The 19,740-nt window shown below is 40.3% G+C and overlaps 1 protein-coding gene across 1 annotated transcript; it reads left to right on the forward strand.

Moving 5' to 3' along the window:
* Positions 1–3,499: 3,499 nt before the first annotated feature.
* prkcda (protein kinase C, delta a) lies at positions 3,500–18,931 on the forward strand. Its single transcript, XM_071493787.1, has 18 exons — positions 3,500–3,815; positions 6,684–6,813; positions 6,972–7,171; positions 7,252–7,318; positions 8,284–8,440; positions 8,958–8,989; positions 9,173–9,258; positions 9,834–9,963; positions 10,040–10,140; positions 11,160–11,256; positions 11,420–11,550; positions 12,898–13,071; positions 13,164–13,255; positions 15,693–15,755; positions 16,913–17,051; positions 17,176–17,364; positions 17,615–17,743; positions 17,869–18,931. Exons 2-18 carry the CDS (start codon positions 6,705–6,707, stop codon positions 18,022–18,024), a joined length of 2,052 nt encoding a protein of 683 aa, XP_071349888.1. The 5' UTR covers positions 3,500–3,815; positions 6,684–6,704; the 3' UTR covers positions 18,025–18,931.
* Positions 18,932–19,740: the final 809 nt, after the last annotated feature.

The raw sequence follows: 19,740 nt of genomic DNA on the forward strand, positions 1-19,740 counted from the left end.
TGGAATAACATCATTTAATTGGCTGTAGTCCAGTGCTGAGTGCTTGATTTTGTCTCTATGTAACACTAAAAGAGAGAATATTATTTCAAGTTCCTGGTTTACATGAATAAAAGTGCAGTCTGTCAGTTACAGATTTTTCAAGTTTCGCCAAAGCAGTATGAATCAATATAGTTGTTGACTTGTGTTAGTTGAAGAGTGAACAAGACTATAGCTGGAATGTCCAGATTCTCTGTGAGCTAATTAATTGAAAGAACAAGTGATGAAAGCTTGCTGTGGGATTGATGGTGGAAAGATTTTTTTTCACAGTGGGGCAGCAACGGTGTCATAATCTAAGCTTGCTTCCATATTGCCGTAGGCAGGAGCAATGCAGAGAGAAGCAAATAATCAATCACCACACACAGCCTACTCAATAAGGTCAGATGCATCCAGCTCTGTTATATGTGTTCAGCCTTGGGAATCATTAACAAGTGATGCCAAAAATATTTCCTGAGCTGAGATTCCTCATCTGTGGCCTTTTTTTTTTTTTTTTTTTTTTACCCATGATGCTCTGACATCTGAGTTGTGTGAACTTGGCTGTTTTTAGTGACAAACTCGCACTGACACATTTTCTGGCCAGCTTCAGTTTTATTACAAGAAGGCAATGCAGTGTTTGTGTTGATGCTGAGGTACAACAGAAAGGCTTCTCATCTTTCGTAGTGTTGTGTGGGCAGCAGATCCTCAAAGGGAAAGGGACAGATTTTGTTACATAACAGCCAGAGATTTAAATAAAAAGACTAAGAAACAGGAGAGAAGGGAAAAATAGCTGTGTCCACTTGACATTGGCTCGACAGTTCTGGGTTTGCACCTTGTCTTGTGTTTCTCGGCACCCCTCAGAGATGGGGAGAGGGAGAGAAAAAATGATGTGGATAGGCTGGAAGAAAAGAGAGACGCACTCTTATGTCCCACTTTGCAAACTCTTTGCAGCCTACACTGCCAAGTCAATGTTACACCTATTCCACCTCCCCTAAAGCTTTAAATAGCCCACTCTCCCTCAATAGGACAAACAGAGAAAAACACACAGCCTTCAGAACACTCTGCACCTCCGACTGAACATTTATTATCCCTGTTGCCTAAACATGGAGTCTGCATCGTGCTCTCCGCTGTCTTATGACCATTCTGTCATCGACAACTATCTGCAGAGAAAGAAGTATAAACACATGTTAGCAGGCCTGGCAGCTGTCAATGAGGGGCCTAAAATCTGTCTGGAGTCTTTGAGTCAAGACAAAGTACAGTCAGAGTGATATATTTCCTGTATATTTAAATGAGTAGTTTGACTTTTTTTTTTTTTTTTTTTTTTTTTTTTAGGAATATGCACATTTTCTTTCCTGCCAAATGTTAGATGAGACTGATACCACTCTCACATCTGTACTGCAAACATGTAGCAGGAGCCAGCAGCCAGTTATCTTAGCTTAACATAAAGACTGAAGGCAGTGAGAAACAGCTTTATTCAAACATAACAAAATCCACCCACCAGTACCTCCAAGATCACTAATCAATACTGCATATCTTATTTGTGCAATCCAAGCGATAAAATTAAAAAGCAGAAACAACTTTTTTTTTTTTTTTTTTTACAGGGGTGTATGTGCTGAGGTACTGTATTTCTTGTCTTGGAGCAGTTGCCAGGCAACCAATGGAGACTTTGGTCCAGGAAATAGTCACAACACCCATAAAATGAATAATTGTGGTTTTTGTATCCGGGTGAAATTTCATCGTTAATGAGTGTTTCAGGTGCTGACGGATTTTGATACCTTTGCACAGAGCGTAGCTAGGTGTTGCTTCATGTTTTCCAGTTTTTATGCTAAGCTAAGCTAACCAGCTCCTAGCAGCAGCTACTTAGTTTTGCATAGAGACACGAGAGTGGTATCAGACTTCTCATCTAACTCTGCAAGAAAGCAAATGGGCGCATTTTAAAAAATGTTGAACAATTCCTTTGAGAGGCCGTTTTCCCTGTGGCATGGCAACAGACTTGCTGTAGCAGCATCATCACCAGAGAGATTAACCTACTGACATGGCTGCTGCCGACTTATATTGCTGGTGACACTCAAACACTGAAGCTTTCTTTGTTCTTTATTTATATATTATTATATATTCATTACTTATCAAAATTGCTATTAGTTTACTGTGACACATGTGATCACCTTCCCTGGACTCAAGCATTATTCTTTTTAGACCCTGCCCATTTATCAACTTATTCTCAATGTATTTAACTCTCTTTGAATAAAAAATATACTCAAAAATAAATTGGCTCCCATCCTTTTTGGCTTGTAACCCTCTAAAATGAAGAAGTGTCTACTTTGTGATTCTTAAGCACAAACTATGATCTTAGAGTTGACAGAACTGTTAAGCAAATCAACCAAGAAGTGATCTTTCCTTCTCAGATTGGTTGATTTATATTCGGGGCCCAGAGGATGTAAGACCATCCTATATTTTACAAGAAGAGAAAGAAATCCCCTTAATTTGACACTACAGTTAGAAACTCAGCTGCAAATGATGCAAAGCCATATAGCCATATGTATCAACCCCATAGTTTCTGTGTGGATCTTCATCAGGCTCTCTTTAAGCTGTGAATGCTAAATTTAACATCCGGCTGTTCCACAGTCTTGAGTCTACATCGCGCAGGTGGATCATGACAGTGGGTATTTATGGATGTGTGTGTTTGTTAGAGGGGAGAACAGAAGGAGACGGTTCCTTGAGTTTTGAATGTGTGCTGTCCGAGTCAGAGAGGAGTCAGTTAGCAGTGAAGTCTTTAGTACGTGAGCACACACACACACAGTCTCCACTATAGACTTCCTGTGTCTGCCATGAGTCACAATCTGTCAGTTATGTAAGTCTTCTGAGGAGAGAGGGGAACACTGACACACCTGTTCACTTCATGTGAACTTAAAGCAGCAAACACAGTTCCATACGAGTAAACTGCACTTAAACATCTAATTATGATCCTCCTTGTAGGGATTTTCAGCCAATACTTCATTTGTGTCATCAGGATGAGAATAGCTCGGCTGGCATAAACGAGGCTCTACCCTTGCTCATTTGTACACACCAGATAGAGAGGGAGAGAGTGGGTGAGTAGACACATGAAATAAACAAATGATGTGGATAATTTGGAGTGCTTGTGTTAGTTTAGAACAAGAAAAGATCCCTCCGGCTGCGAGAGCCAAATCTGCCACCTCCTCACCAGCAAAGCCTTGCTCAAACCTCTAAACTACCCCCGCAGCCTACCAGCCATGTGACCCCACCCCCTGCCACACAAAGTGGGAAAAAACAGAAAATCTTCCCCCACATAGTAGGCTGTGCTCCAGCAGTAAACTAGGGCGCTCTCGCCAGCAATGCAGATCTGTACGCACAGATATAGTTGCCTGGGTAGGCTCCCCCCCCCCCATGCACAGGTGATCAACAGGTCTGCAGTGATAAACCCACGCCACTGTGTTAATCACACGGGAGGGTGGAAAATAATAATAATGTGTGGCTGGGGCAAATGTGTGTGTGTGTGTGTGTGTGTGTGTGCATAACAAGTGAACTGTCCAGCTCATGTGTAACAATGCATTATAACCGACAGGACCTTCATTCAAAATAGGGCAACTCGGTACACCGCAAATACGGCGTGTGCGTGTGCGTGTGCCAGGTAAACGTCACAGCCTTTCGAGAAAGCCTCAGTGAGCAGGCGCCGCACTTCCTCAATCGACGGAATCACAGAGCGAAAAAACGAGAGGAAGAGAAAGAGCAACTTTTCGTCGGGGTGCGGTGAGAAGGAACCAGCACTGAGGTTACCAGACGAGGTGAGACTGCCATTATTCTGCTTTTCTTTTCAGTCGAGCTTTTCACATTTCACATTCACGTTTGTTTTTTTGTTGTTTTTGGGGTTTTTTTTTACGTTTGGAGTTTGCAGAAAGTTGCGAAAAGTTTTTTTTTTTTTTTTTTTTTTTTTTTTTTTTAAACGCACCCCTTCTCCTTTTTTGACGAAGGGGGAAACAAACTGAAACATTTACTCATTTCACCGGCGCTGGCGAGATATTTACAGTCAAAACGCACATTAACTGAGTAGTGAGACCATGTATGCGACTTTTATTTGGCAGTCGAAAGCATGGTTATCACTAGCGAACTGTTTTGATTTATGACAATCATCCTTACCAACTTTTTTGAACACTGTTGCAAGTAAACTCAAATGGTGCGACGGAATCTGACCGGTCACACTTTATGGCGCCGCGGGTTAACTATAGGAAAACAGACTTTATGGACACATTTTGACTCATGAAGTATTGAGACTCTACACACTGACCTGCGCTGGTCACTACACGATGCAACGACGGCTATCTGAATGTGAGACCCCGTTTAAATACGGTGGGTGTCCCTGTTTGTCCTCATTGTCATTAGCAATGGTGGCATTATGGAATTACATTTCTTGTCACAAAATCTCAATGGCCACAGAAAACATTGTAACACCGGGTATGAGGAGCAGGAATGCGGACAGGTCTGAACAGTAAAGAAAGGGGGGGGGGGGGGTTTGTTTGTGTGTGTTTTTAAAATAAAGGGTTGCATTTTTTTGTCAAAAACAGAGTCTGGTTGCAACCTGTGGTCTGAGTAAGACATGCAGTCACATCTGCTGTTCAGCCAACTGACAAGCAACCACATCCTTCAGATAGAAATGTTTCTGAGAGAAAACAGAGTGCACTTGACTGATTCTCAGGTCGATGCTGATTGTCTGGAAGTCATGCATGTTCACAGTTACATTGTAAATCAGTGTCAGAGGTTGTCATAAGTGTTTTCCCACAGTGTTTCAGTCTTTGAACATCATGTGAATGACTCAAAACCAGAGTTAGAGGACGTTCACTGTAATCTGTCACCACGTGTGTGCATGTAACTCAGAGAGGTGCATGTGAGGACATGTTGTTTCCATCACCGGCAGGCTGCATCGAGAGGAGCTCCAAAATAGTCTGAAGGGGTTTTGTCTCTTTCTCTGTCTTTTACCCCTCTCTTTCTTCCAGTCCTGGTGTGACAAAGGTACCCCCCCCCCCCCCCCCCCCGTATCTTTCGCCTTCACTTATTATTTCAAAGCACTTTTCAGTAATGTTAGGTAATGGTCCACTCTCCTGCACGAAAGCTTGGCTCTGACAAGCTACTAATGCCACAACTACAACTGTATTATAACCACGTAACTGATACCTGTGTTGTAGTCGTGTATGTTACATCTTAGATATGGTGTTCAATTACAAGGATACACGTACAAACACAGAGTTCAAGTTTTTTTTGTGTGATTACGTAGAATCTAAGCCCAGATTATAGGTGTAGTAATATAACAACATAATTTAGCCCTAGTAAAGGTATTTGCTTCTCCTGCTAACAAACACTCTTTTGTGTTGCTCATTAAGTCAGGTATAAGGAAGTGGAGAATATAAACACTGTACTGGGAAGTCAGGTGGAAGTTTGACAGTTACAGTACAGTAATGCAAAGGACATAACTACTGAATTTAACAGACAGGACGAATCGAAACTGCACATGAACAGTTGCTAGGAAATCAATCACCACCGGCCTCAATCACACACTGTGCTCGCTATTGATTAACTCCAAAAATCCTGACATCACAGCTCACAGCAGCAGTGAGTGTGTGAACACCGTCTTTCATCTCCCTCCCCTCTCACTGCATACTTTTTTCCTTCCCTGTGTTTTTTTTCTGTCGCACTTTTCTGGCCTCAGTGTGGGTGGTTTTGGGTTAAGGATTGTAAAAACCAGCTCAGGCCTACTGTAGAGCGGAATATGCTCGTATTTGGATTAACAACATGTTGAGACTTGCTCTGCCTTTGAAATACAGGCAAACATCTCCACTGCTGCAGCTGCAATCTTGCAGAAACTAAACACTGAAGAAACACTGTGATAGGGAACCAAACAAGTTGTAGAGGCACAAGTATGATGTTGCTGTAATTATAAATAGAGGTGTGGAACTAAGAAAAATAGGTATGTAGAGCAGTATGGGTGTGACTGAAGTTCCCGGCCAGCACATGAGATTGATGGGCGTCACCTCTTGCATTGCACCTACAGAAAATGGTGGTGCTGTTGTAGAAACAGTTGTGGCAGCAGAAACTCATGCATGCAAAAACCACTGCCCAGCATGTGGGGTGACATTGATCTCCAGCCACTATGTCACTATCAAGATATAATTCACCTCCAGTGCACAAGTGTAAAAATTATTTCCTCCTTCTTGTGGGCATGACTAATCTTAAATATCTCAAAGTTAGATGACAAAGTGCAAGAGTAAATGCAAAGTCATGGTGCAGCCAGAGTCAAATTCTTTTCTGCTCGTCAGAATTTTCACTGTAGTTCAACAGACATTGCTCTGTGTGAAGGTGCAGGTGTCAGGAATATGTTTGTGTTGTGTTCCTCAGACACTAGCACTATCTTATCTTCCCCCTGATATTGTTTGGTCTCACAGTGTACAAAGAGATTATGCAGTTTAACGTTAATTTATAGCACTTATCTTAATGCTTATATGTGAGCCAGCAGTATTGTTGCACAAGAATATGCAACTGTGTGTATGTATGCAATAACACAAGTAGATTGGGTGATGAGCTATATTTGTGTGTGTAACTAGCATGTCATTGTAGATAAATGTCACCAGGGTAACACGGTGTTTGTCCATCTCTGTGAGCAGGTGACCCTGGTACTTATCACCATGGCTCCTTTCTTGAGGATCACCTTCAATTCGTACGACTTGGGCGTCCTGCCCCCATTGGCAGACCCTCCCTTCTGTGCAATCAAGATGAAGGAGGCCTTGACAACTGGTGAGAAACTCCTTCACAGGCTGCTTTTGTCTTTGTAGAAGTTGTCTTTTCTAAGCTGTCACATACTTCTTTTTTCCTGCACCGTATTAATACTAATGATACTGCACTTTTCTGAATGTTTTTCTCCTTTCTCTCTCTGTCTGTTTTGCTTTTTCAAGAACGAGGTAAGACCCTGGTTCAGCGGAAACCCACAATGTACCCGGCTTGGAAGGCCAGCTTTGATGCACACATCTATGAGGGTCGCGTGCTCGAGGTACTGCTGATGAAGACAGCGGAGGAGCCTCTGGCTGAGGTCACTGTCGGTGTGTCCGTCCTTGCTGAGCGGTGCAAGAAAGGCAACGGCCGCGCTGAATTCTGGGTAGGACGTTACAGATTGTCCTCTTTCTCCGCAGGGAAATATCTTGTTGAACATGTTTAACTGTGTGTTTGTGTGTTCAGGTGGATCTCCATCCTTCTGGGAAAGTGATGATGGCAGTGCAGTATTTTCTGGAGGGAGTGGATACAGGTGAAAGGAAATAAAATGGAAACATTTTCTTCTTTCTTTTACTCAGTGCCCTTTCTTGTGGGCTTTCTTTTTTCTTTAATCTTTTTTTCATAGCTGTCAGGCTGCATTGTTTTCTCTACCTTAATAATTAATACATATTGTCAAAAAGCCTGTGGTTTCAAATCTTAAATCATATTCCATAACATTGAATATTCATGACAAAGAAGATAGGAGAGGTTAAAGTTTGGAAAGAAAGTTATTCAGTTATTATTTTTGAAGAGTTTAACAGTCAAAAACTCAGATTGACTGTGTGGGTGTGTTTGATCAGATTTGATTGGCAGTGACACGGCAACATAGGCAAACAACCCAGTGTCATCAGAATCTGAGTCAAATCTGAGCCTGACAGACATTTGTGACATTTCCATATCCTTTTGAGCCTCGCCCACTTCAGTACTGAAGCCACTCGTGTAAAATAATCCGAACTGAAAGGAAAACTTCATTTAAGACCCCTACCCTCCACACACACGCACACACACACACACACACACACACACACACACACACACACACACACACACACACACACACACACACACACACACATACACACACACAGTTAGAAGTTGATTGTGAAAATAGGTTTTCAGGGCAAGAGTAGGAAAGTAGGTGAATAGTATGAAAATGGGGAAAAGGCTTTTCTTGTTCTGTCTTTTAACTTTAGGATTAATCAAATACCATTCTGATGAAGATTGATCTGTAGCTCCACAACCAGTTTGTCTGATTTATAGTCTGTATTTTTCATTCCTTTCATTTCTAACTCCACCCCCACCCCCATATATTGACAGAATGTCCAGCCACAGCGTTCACATTAGCAATTCCTGTGGGACCCCATAGATTATCATTAAGGCTATAAATTTTTGACATATACAAAATTAGCGTATTGCAGTGTTGTGGGAATGATCTGTATTTCTCTGTGTATCTGGAAGAGAGTAAACAGGCTTCGAAGGAGGAAGAGGCTCCTACTCTCAACCGCAGACGAGGAGCCATCAAGCAGGCCAAGATACACTTCATAAAGAACCATGAGTTCATCGCCACGTTCTTCAGACAGCCCACTTTCTGCTCCGTGTGCAGAGAGTTTGTCTGGTCAGTGAGGCCTACCTTCAGTCCTATAAAAAAATCTTCAAGACAGCTAAAGGGGAACACATAAACCACGGATCAGATAAACCAAAAAACTATACGGAACAATACGGGGAGATTAAAAATATAGTCTGTATTAACTTCCTGATATTTGGCAGCATATAACACTTTCTGAGTAGTCTTATTTTTGCCAAGGTGAGTTAGACGACCTAGTTTTGATGTCACTGATAAAACCAGTAAGGTCAACTTTCCACTTAAGGTGTGTCATCTGTCTTTGGCAATGACAATGTTTGCCATCCTTGGAGGGCTACAGATCTCCACTAACTTGGCAGCACCAAGTTGCATTTGGGTCTTACTGGAAAGGAAGCTTGTACAAAAAGGAAACACTAATACACAAACCAGCAGGGATGTACTACAGCCATTCATTATCACTGACAAGTGATTAATCAGCAAACCATTCACATTCACATGATCAAAGAATAATCCAAACTGACCCATTTGTGTGTGTCTCTGTCTCCCACAGGGGACTCAACAAGCAAGGCTATAAATGCAGACGTAAGTGTACAATAATTTACAAACCTCCGTGTTTTGTGCGATACTTGAGGTAGTAGTAGCTGGATGCTTGAAAATGTGTCTTTGAATAAAAATAAATTTTTACTGTTTTGTTACTATTGCCAGTGTACAAGATATGCCCTGAAGTTGAATCAAATACATATCTCTTCTATCTTTGCTTTTCAGAATGTAATGCAGCCATCCACAAAAAATGCATAGACAAAATCATCGGCAGATGTACTGGTACTGCTGCCAACAGTCGGGATACTGTGGTACGCAACACACATTTCTGCAGTACACCATGTACTATGAGTGTTCTCCTTATGTCATTTTAGTGTGGGTTTTTCTCACTTTGATATATGCTCTTGTAAAATATCTCTCCTCAACAATATAAACAACGGTCATTATTTCATTGAACTGATGTGTGTTGCCAGGTCAGAGTTTGATACAAAGGCAGATACCAGTAAAGATCTGCATCCATTTTCAATGATCATCAATATTGGTGGATAAAGGCAATCAAAGACCAACTGACTTAGATAATAGCCACATGGGAATGATGAGGTACACACACCCACATAGTGGGTGAATAACAGAAGGGGTGTGGTCTCTGAGAGGCACTTTAAATCTGAGTGGGGGCAGATCTGTGAAGAAACAAGTGATATTTTTTATCTACAGTGTGGTCACTTCTGGCAGTGTAAACTCAGAGAGGGAGACAGACAACAAATTTAAAAAAGAGAAAAAGAAAAAAATGAGGCAGGTCCGCAGGGCTGTGAAGTGTCGCAGGCCACTCACGAGGATTCCTTCGTCATTTATCCATAGAGACGATGAATCCTCTTTGTCCCCACAGTTCCAGAAGGAGCGCTTTAAAATTGACATGCCGCACCGTTTCAAGATCAACAACTACATGAGTCCCACCTTCTGCGACCATTGTGGAAGTCTGCTGTGGGGTCTTGTCAAACAAGGCCTCAAGTGTGAAGGTATAGTGCAGATATGATTGCTTGCTGGAGTGTAAGTGTACTTTTGTCTTTTAACAGACTTTTATTATCTTTGTAGATTGTGCCATGAATGTCCATCACAAATGTCAGGATAAAGTAGCCAACCTTTGTGGAATCAACCAGAAACTATTAGCTGAAGCACTTACACAAGTCAGCCAGGTGAGTTCATGGAGACGGTCGGAAGTCTTTCGGTGCATGGTCAAATCAAGTGTCTTTAAGTATTTAAGCTAAAGTCAACGAGTCAGAATGACAAGTCCTACTCAAGTATCATACCACCTAATTGAATCACAACATGGCCCTTTCATCTAATTACATTATCTCTTACTTAGCTATTAGTATACTCAGATGGGTTAATAAAATATGACTGGAACTTGGTGAGCTGAGAACCACAATTTAGATAGTACTTAATACATATTAATGCCCTTTGCTAGTTAATACATTTTTTATACTTGTTACAATTTAATAATAAAGCGATGAATAGAAAAGGTCAGAAATATTTTTAACTACCACCAAAACATCCTGACAACTATGATCCTCTAAAAGATGAATGAAGTATTAATATTCTCACTTACCATGTTGCACGCATCTTTGTTTTGAATGAAGATATCAGAACAAATGCAGCCTGTGGCAGACGTTTTCTAAAATACACCTCGAGAGCTTTTTTTTTACAGAAAATCTTTTATTTCTAACAGTAATTCCAACCCTAAAATCAATCCTTAACCAGTCAGAGCATATCTTTTGAGGGAGTATCACATGACTCAATTCATTGTGTACTGACGCATTACAGTCCTTTGACAGAAAGTTGATTATTAACAATGGACTTTCAAAATAAAGTGTAACCATCAAACTGAGTGTCACTTGAATGTGAAACTCCTAATCCCTGGTGCGTGTTGACGAATTGTTCAGTGTGACACCTGACCTCGACAGGAACCTGAGCCTCCTGTCCTGCTGTCTTGGTGTGTTTAAGGACTGGCTCTTCCTTCCTTTTTACAGACCTCTGGTTTAAAACCAAATGTATGTAGTTTTGGGGACAGACACATAATCAATGCTCAAAAGAAGAATCTGACAGAATGTGTTTGCATTGGATAAACCACAGTTAGATGGGTAGCCATTGCTGGGAAACTATTTGTCTGGCTCTTTTATCCTTATATTTTCTTTTTCTTTCTTTATTCCATCAGAAATCGTCCACCCGCCGTTCGGATCCAAACCTGCCAAATCTGCCGGATATTGGAATCTATGATGAAGTTAACAAACTTGCTGGACTGGAGGTCAATGGTCAGTGAGTGATTTTCTGTATGTGCATGTGAGCAGAACAGTCACATATAGTCAGCTTGGTACTGATAATAATACTTGGAGAATAATATGCATAAGCGTTAAATGTTTAGGATAATTATGTGAATAAGTATTTTCAAAGTGTGGTAATTTTTTTCTCTATTAGATGTATCTACCTATGGCCGACTGTGGGAGGGGTCCAGTCCACGGCCTCAGTCTCGCATTACCCATCTGACCCGCATCAATGTGGACAACTTCATCTTCCACAAGGTCTTGGGAAAAGGCAGCTTTGGCAAGGTACTGTGCAACTACATCAGTGTGAATTAAACTGTGAGACTGCTCTTTTCAAAAAACAACCCAACCCAAAAGAAGTAATGAAATAGATTGTAGGTGTTTGATCAAACTGTGAGCTGCAACCACCCATAACAGACCCATGTAAAACCTACCTGAACCAATGTGCATGGGTTAGTTTTCAAAAAAGAGACACCTGATCTGAGGGAGATGTGAGAGCAGCAAGACCTGACCCGATCCAAAATGTAGTCAACCTGAACAGATCCGAACAGAGAGAGAGCACCAACATTGGTAGCAGCATAATGCACTATAAACTAATTATATCAATTAACGAGCAGTCATGGTGGAACAGAGGCAGCAATATCATGATAACAATGTCCTAACAATGAATGTAATGTCATAGAAACTAAAATAATTTGTTTATGTGCTACAAAGGCACATTTATATAGATAATTGAAAGTCCTATTTCCACCTCCTGCACCAACAATAAAACATTCTACAACCGACTGGGTGATAAAAAGGTAAAAGACAATGTTTTAACCCACTTCCCTGCAGATACACAGCTGGCCACCAACGTCACCAGACATTGATATTTGGTTGAATGTAGGTTGTGATGTTGGATGACCAAATGTCAGGACAACGTCTAATGTCAATTTGAAGAATACTGGCTGATTTTGATATTTTGTAAGTTGTGTTGTTAAGTAATCAAAAATGTCCTCCAAACCTTGACATATAAAATACTGACATCCTAGCCGTGAGCAAAACCCAACATCTACTAATCATGTTAAATTTTGACTTCAACCCAATTCCCACCAAAATTTAACAACAATTTCAACTTAGGACTTGTTAGAGTCCAACGTCTTTCTGACAGTACATTGATGTCCAGGGCCAGCTGGGTTAAACCTAATTCTAAAAAACTGTCATTTTAAATCAGAAATCTTGATCTAAGCTTAGCTTCAATTTTCCCAGGTTTTCACAGTTCTCATCTCTGTTTCACCTCAAAACATTTCTCTGCAGTGATTGTGATGTACCATGTGATCAGATCTGATACCGTGTGTGCTCTGGTCCATTTGGATCCACTTAGGTATTGGACATATTGACATACTGTCCCGAAACCCACAGGAGTAAAACTAGATGCTTCCCAATCTGATGAGACTGAGTTGAATTTGGGCCTGACCTGACTTGGGCCCCGGACTGAGTCTGAGTTCCTCAGAACCAAGTGAACATGTGTTGACCCTCAGTATGAATTTATCAACATTTAACTTGACACGTCAAGCTTCATGCTCTTGACACAGAACAAAAGTTAACTGCCAATATTAATCCCTCCTCTCCTCTACTCTCCTCTCCTCTCAGGTTCTCCTAGCAGAGCTGAAGGGTCGTGGAGAGTATTTTGCTGTGAAGGCTCTGAAGAAAGATGTAGTGCTGATGGATGACGATGTGGAGTGCACTATGGTAGAGAAGAGAGTCTTGGCTTTAGCCTGGGAAAACCCCTTCCTCACACACCTTTACTCCACCTTCCAGACCAAGGTAGTCCCTCTTCACCTTTGGTCACATTTTTCTCTACTCTACATAATTGTTTGGGATTATGTCATCAATACTGAAGTGAAACCTGTCTACAGGAGCATCTGTTCTTTGTGATGGAGTATCTGAACGGAGGCGACTTGATGTTTCATATTCAAGAGAAAGGGCGCTTTGAACTCTACAGAACCACGTGAGTCAGACCTGCCCCACAGACATAATGATACACAACCTCGAGGGAAAAAAAACACACAACCTGCCATCATTACTCAGCGCTCACATTACCATGTAGCTGTGTAGAGGCTCAAACATACAGAATCAATGAGCTGATGGAAAGCAGATACTCCTAAAGAGGAGCCTATGCTTACGCTCTCCGTTTGTCACTCTCTTTGTCTCTCTCCCATTATGGGTTTTTAGCTTTTACATGATATACTGAACCCTGATGGACTGAGGCAGGGGTGGCGTCCATTAGCTGCTGCTCACTAGCAGACTGGCCTTGTAAGGAGTGAGCAGCTCTAAATGCCTGTGAACTCTTTGTAAGGGGATGTGTCAGTTATTACCATCCATTACCCTACTCATCACTCTGTGAGAATTCTTCCAGAAAAAAAAAACATCCAAAACTTGGTGGCAACTGTGCTACAGCCAACTTAAGTTTTAAAAAGTCTCACATTTGTAAACATAGAGATCAATGCTAAGAAAGATTTCTTAGCAGGTGCTCTTAGATTCACAAATCATGCTCGAAGGCAATAAAAAAAAAACTGACACTTGTGTTATATGTTATTTGAAAGCACAAACAAAATTTGTACTTTGAAGCTGATTTACAAAGGCTGAATATGCCCTATTTTCTTAATTATCTTCTTAATAAATTGTCTCAAATTGTCCTTCTTGAAAAAGGACAGTAGTATGTTGAAGGTCTTTTATTGTATTATCTGCAGACAATAAGGAAAAATGTGCTAATTCAGAGCAGAAATTAGCCTTGAAAGTGAAGCCAGTTTCATTTGGTTTGACTGTAAGTAGCAGAGGAGAACAAAGAATGTAGGTTTGAGTGGCATGTTAGGTTGTGATAACTAGTTTCATGTTGTTCAGACTGTGAATGTATGTATTTACCATTTTAAACTAGTGTGATGCTGTGTGCAAAGCTGTGTTTTTTTTTTAAAACAACCAGTGTGCGTAGGCGCTGATTTTATTTTGCACCTCGATTATGATTAATGAATGATTACTTTGGCACTTATCTGTCTCTCTTTTTGAGTCGTGTACGCTTCATCTTTGGCTAAGTGATTGTTCCAAGTGATTAAACCAATTGGTGTCATTACCTTTGGTCGCTGAAATTGTTTTTCTGCAGTATTTGTAATTGACTTATTATTTGGCGTCGTCTCCACTGAAGCCAAAATGTGCCCAAACGACAGACATGGCATTTTTTTGAGGTAAAAGCTGCTCAGGTTGAGGTTCAGCATTTGCACTTGTGTCATCCATATCACCAGTTTAGGTTTGAGTGAACTTGGACTAACATTAGTTGGATAGGATGGTGGCATGTGACTGAACATGAGGTAGTGTCTGACCCTAACCTTAAAGGGGACACTTCATGAATGCATGGATTGGGGAAAATAATAACCAAAATAAGTAATATGAGCAAGATTAAGTTGGTTGAGAGGTTCTGAATGTCAGTACTTTTTAAGTTAATTGCCCAGCCCTAACTCTGCTGTTACATCTCCTGTAGTTAAACTGGTGTCTGCGTCCTGGTTTCATGACATGACAGGAGTAATTCTCAACGTTGCAACCACAGAAACCTGATCTTGTGTTGGCATCCACTTAAATCCTCTTCGCTCAGTGACTGTATTCAGCCTGTATGGATTTGATTACCCTTGGTGAGCCAGACATTAGCCAGAGTTATCCTCACATTCATCATTCATTTTTAACAAAACTTGTTCGCAAGTTTGTTTACATATGTATTTGAATGTAATAACTAAGTTTGTGTGTTGGTGCACAAGCTGTCACAGTGGAATGGAAAGTATCTCCTGGATTTGGTTATGCAATATTTTTCCTTGGGCAATGACTGAACTGCAGATTTTCCGGTGACCTCTTTATCAGCACAAAGGCCGATCTGCCAGTGGCTACTGCTAACCTGTTGGCCCAGTGTTGTAGAGAGTTAAGTCCCTCATCTCAACCATCCTCCCCAGCTAGACTTATTTTGCGTGGTTGTAGTGTTTGTGGAACAGGTGTGCACCGTCTAACTTGTTCTACGAGCATCTATATTTATAATGATCTTAAGAGAGAGATATTGGGTGGATAAAACCTGGCTGTCTATTCAGTCTTTGTCAGGTGGTCATTTACAGAAAAAGCTATCAGTTGTTTCACCTGACATAGATGACAGGAGAAGCCGGTCAGGGATAGGCTAATCTTGTGGCTCACTGTAGCTCTCAGGTTTCACATTATGAGAATGTTATTCACCTGTCTCCTGCTCCATACAAATGTCCTGCTGAATAATTTAGCTCTACACTGAAATGAGTCTGCAGTGACACCAGTGTTTAGCTGCCAACTGAGTAGTGAGATAGCGACGGTGCAGACCTGTAGCTTTCCACTAGAGATGAGTAGTTAATATCTGTCTGTCTCTGCCATCTCTGTCTTCACAGGTTCTACTCGGCTGAGATCATTTGTGGTCTGCAGTTTTTACATTCCAAAGGGATCATCTACAGGTCAGAGCAAAATGCTTACTACATCTGGATGGACAGTACTATACATGCACTTAAAATGACCACTAATTTTTCAAGTTTTCACATACAAACTACAATACTATACTTAATTCTTTGCATCACATCTGACTATTTTGGATTATTTTCCTATCTTCCACAAGACCGTTGATTTCAGTTCAGTTGCAAGTGCAATATGAAAATGAACTTGCAGAGATGCTTGGTTAGGTAATCCCACGCATATTGACACTTTTTTTCTGAAAGTTTCACTATGATTGTGTGGTAATGCATTTGTGAGCAGAGACTGTTTAGAAGACTGTCCTTGTGGGTGCAGTCCAAAAATCAAACTTGGAAGAAAAACTATGAAACATGAATTCTGTGAGGGGGAAAATGTGAATTTGTTCAGTTCTTGCTGTAAAAAAGCTAAAATAGTGTAACTGCTTGCAACTGCAGAATAATATAACTTTTAAAACATTTCTGGTATATTAACACAGACAGTGAACTAATTATTCACTTAAACGGTTTTTCTTAAGCAAAAATGCAAAAAATTTCCCAAATTCTCCCTAAATTCTCTCTTTGTGTTATGTGTTAGTAAAGCCAATATCTTTGGATTTTGAACTGTTGGTAAAACAAAATGACTACTTGAGAAAATAACTGGCAGATTAACGAATTGTTAGTGGCAGCCCTTATCTCAGGCAAGTTTCAGGTCTCTACCACATTTTGATTTTCATATTCCAGGGAAATGAAGTGAAACCAGTGGCTGCCTGGAAATAAAAATTAAACTTAAGTAAATTTAGTAAATGGAAGTTAAAGTTAATGCATAATTGATCCAAAATCACTGATTTGCCTTAAAATGGTGACATTATGTAAGTCATGAGTCATAAGGTTCTTTCTGGCTTTAGTGGTGCTCTAAAGCAGTGAGCACTCAAGATTTCACAGTCCAGCTGGCAAAACTTTTTATGGAACTTTTTTTTAAATCACACATTTAATCCTCTAGAAGTAAATAAAATATGCAAGGCTAAGGTAGCGTTCAAAAGTCTTGATTATGTGGTTATATGGGATTTATAGATAAAAACAAAATAGTCTGATCAGTCACAATCTAATATCCTTTTCAAATTCACATGTGTTTATTTCCAATCCTGCTGTGATTGTTTTGTTTTCAGAGATCTTAAGTTAGACAATGTGATGCTAGATCATGAGGGTCATATAAAGATTGCTGACTTCGGGATGTGCAAGGAGAACGTGTTTGGAGAGAATCGCGCCACGACTTTCTGCGGTACTCCTGACTACATTGCTCCAGAGGTATAGTGTTTTAAATACAGAGACGCACTCTTGTTCTGAAATGTTCAAATTTGCAACTGAGTTGCTTTTATCATTCTGCAAAACACGTCATAATTCTTATTTATAATAATGTGTTTCAACTCAGATCCTGCTGGGACAGAAATACTCATTCTCAGTTGACTGGTGGTCATTCGGGGTGTTGCTGTATGAGATGCTGGTAGGACAGTCACCTTTCCATGGAGATGATGAGGATGAGTTGTTTGAGTCCATCCGCATGGATACTCCCCACTATCCTCGCTGGATCAACAAGGAGGCCAAGGACCTGCTTGAGAGGGTCTGTACCCCAAGTCTTATACAAATACCACCTGTCATATGACTCCTGTCTATGGGAATATGTGGTATTTCCATGTTTGATTATCTTATGGTTTGAATTTAAGGATCACATGCTCGTGCATCAGATGAGAAAATTCTACAGCTCTTGGGTTGATGAAATTTATTGAAATCCACTTTGACAGTGTCAACGCTGTGCTGTTTTTATGTTGTAATGGGGCACATCCTTACTTAATTTTCCTATTTCCCTGCAGTTGTTTGAGAGAGACCCCACTCGCAGGCTAGGAATCGTGGGTGATATCCGTTTACACCCCTTCTTCAAGACCATTAACTGGCAAGCCTTGGAGAGGAGGGAGGTTGAACCCCCATTCAAACCCAAAGTGGTATGTCTCACGCACACAAAAATCAGTTGTGGTTAGAGTGTGATACCAGTTATGGGTTTTGTTTACATACATCTAAAAGCTTTTGATGGCCTGTTTAGCTGAGGTATGTTTGTGGTCAATTACAGAAAGCATCAAATGACTGCAGCAACTTTGATCGGGAGTTCCTCAGTGAGAAGCCTCGTCTCTCCTTCAGCGATAAGAACTTCATAGACTCCATGGACCAGTCTGCATTCGCTGGTTTTTCATTCATCAACCCCAAGATGGAGCACCTTTTAGAATAGTGACTGTTTTAATGACAGTCAGACTCGGGTCACATCCCTACTGTTTACGGGACAGTTTTCTTAATCTGTCGCAGATAAATGAGCTGTTTCTATATCAGTATTTGTGTGACCTTATTTTTAGCACAAACTGTTCTCCTTGGGTACATGTAGAAATGATAATAGTAGAAACGGGCCCTTGTACTGTATATATTAATGTTATTGTATTTGTGTGCATGCTTATTATTTGTCTAGGTTGTAAAGGCCTGTATGAGTAATAATATTAGGGCGGGAGGCGGAAAATCCTTACATTCCACTTGACGTTACTGCTACCATCTGCAGCCATTATGTGTCCCTTTTGGCAACATTCAGTTCAACCCAACTGAGACTGAAAAATTATGACGAGGGCAAGAAACCCATAGAAATAATCTGCACTGTATACTTCAAATATAATAGATTGTTTGTGTGAATGATCTGACTGCATGTAAAAATTCTCAGACCAACAAAAAAAACAAAAAACAGTCCATCTTTAAATATAGCTTAATAATGAATGTTATCTGTCAAAACATCAGATCTTTTGCCTTTGACTGGATAAATTATGTCTGTCTTGCTGACGAAGAAGAACTTGTGTTTGTGTGGTTGACTAAACAGTGCCATGTAAAGATCGAATTTGAACAGAGCTGCAGCTGGTCTCAGCTGTATGGAAAGGTCTTAACTATGGATGGGAACAGATTGGGTGCAGCCAAGGGTGCAAAACGTTCAGTAATGGTACATGACTGTAAAGTGAGTGGAAAGTCACTGAAATGCTGTATATAGACAATGTTTATGTACAGTATATTGTTGTAACATGTATATTGGTTCACAAAGGATGTACTTTTTTTTTTTACTGTCTCCATCTTTTACATCTAATTAAAAAACCATCAACTCCTAAGTCTGATGTGCTCCTTTTAAAACTTCTGTTTCTACATTGTCTTGGTTCCATGGAGGATTAAGTTAATACAACAAGCAACTTTAGAGGTCAGATCAGGGTTTAATTGTGGTGCAAGGTCACATGTTGTTAATGAAAGGTTTTATGAGTAATCAGATGTTTGTTACTGCTGTGTCTTTGTGTTTTAACATAGATATTTGTTTTGGGCTAATATTAGTTACATTTTAAGAATATTTATTATGTTATTGTATGTTGTGTTTTTTTTTTTTTTGTCTAACTTGGTTTTTAATTTGCTGGGAACAAGTTGGAAACACATATTCTCACTTTGACATGTTTCCTTTAAATTGATTGAATTTTGTAGAGCTGTTAAACCAAATCAATATCTGTAGACACTATTTTATGGACAGGAGGCAGTTTGCACTTGTTCTGGTAAGAAATAGCAAACTTGAGATTCAGCTGTAATATGACAGAAATGTCTCCAGTGGGATGGTTGTACATAAACAAAGAAATAGCTTGCATTAAGGTGGGGGCTGCCACCTTAATGCGAGCAATTTCTCTCAGTCTTTATCAACTAATGGATGGGTTCAGAGTTTATTACACATTTTAAGAAGGGAATATTCCTTTTCAGAATTACATGAGGCTGGTACAGACACCATTGGTGCATAGTAGTTTCCCCCATTTAAAACAAAACCATATATTTTGTTCTCTGCTATGAACTGAACTGTTTTTCAATAATTTAGTAAATATTTCCTGGTTATTGTGACGTGTTCAGTAGATGTCAGTGAACAATACTATGTGGAGTAGAACATCAT

The sequence above is a fragment of the Trachinotus anak genome, unplaced genomic scaffold, assembly GCF_046630095.1.
Source record: "Trachinotus anak isolate AG129_WGS33_773 ecotype Australia unplaced genomic scaffold, CSIRO_AGI_Tana_v1 ptg000013l, whole genome shotgun sequence".
Lineage (NCBI taxonomy): Eukaryota > Metazoa > Chordata > Actinopteri > Carangiformes > Carangidae > Trachinotus > Trachinotus anak.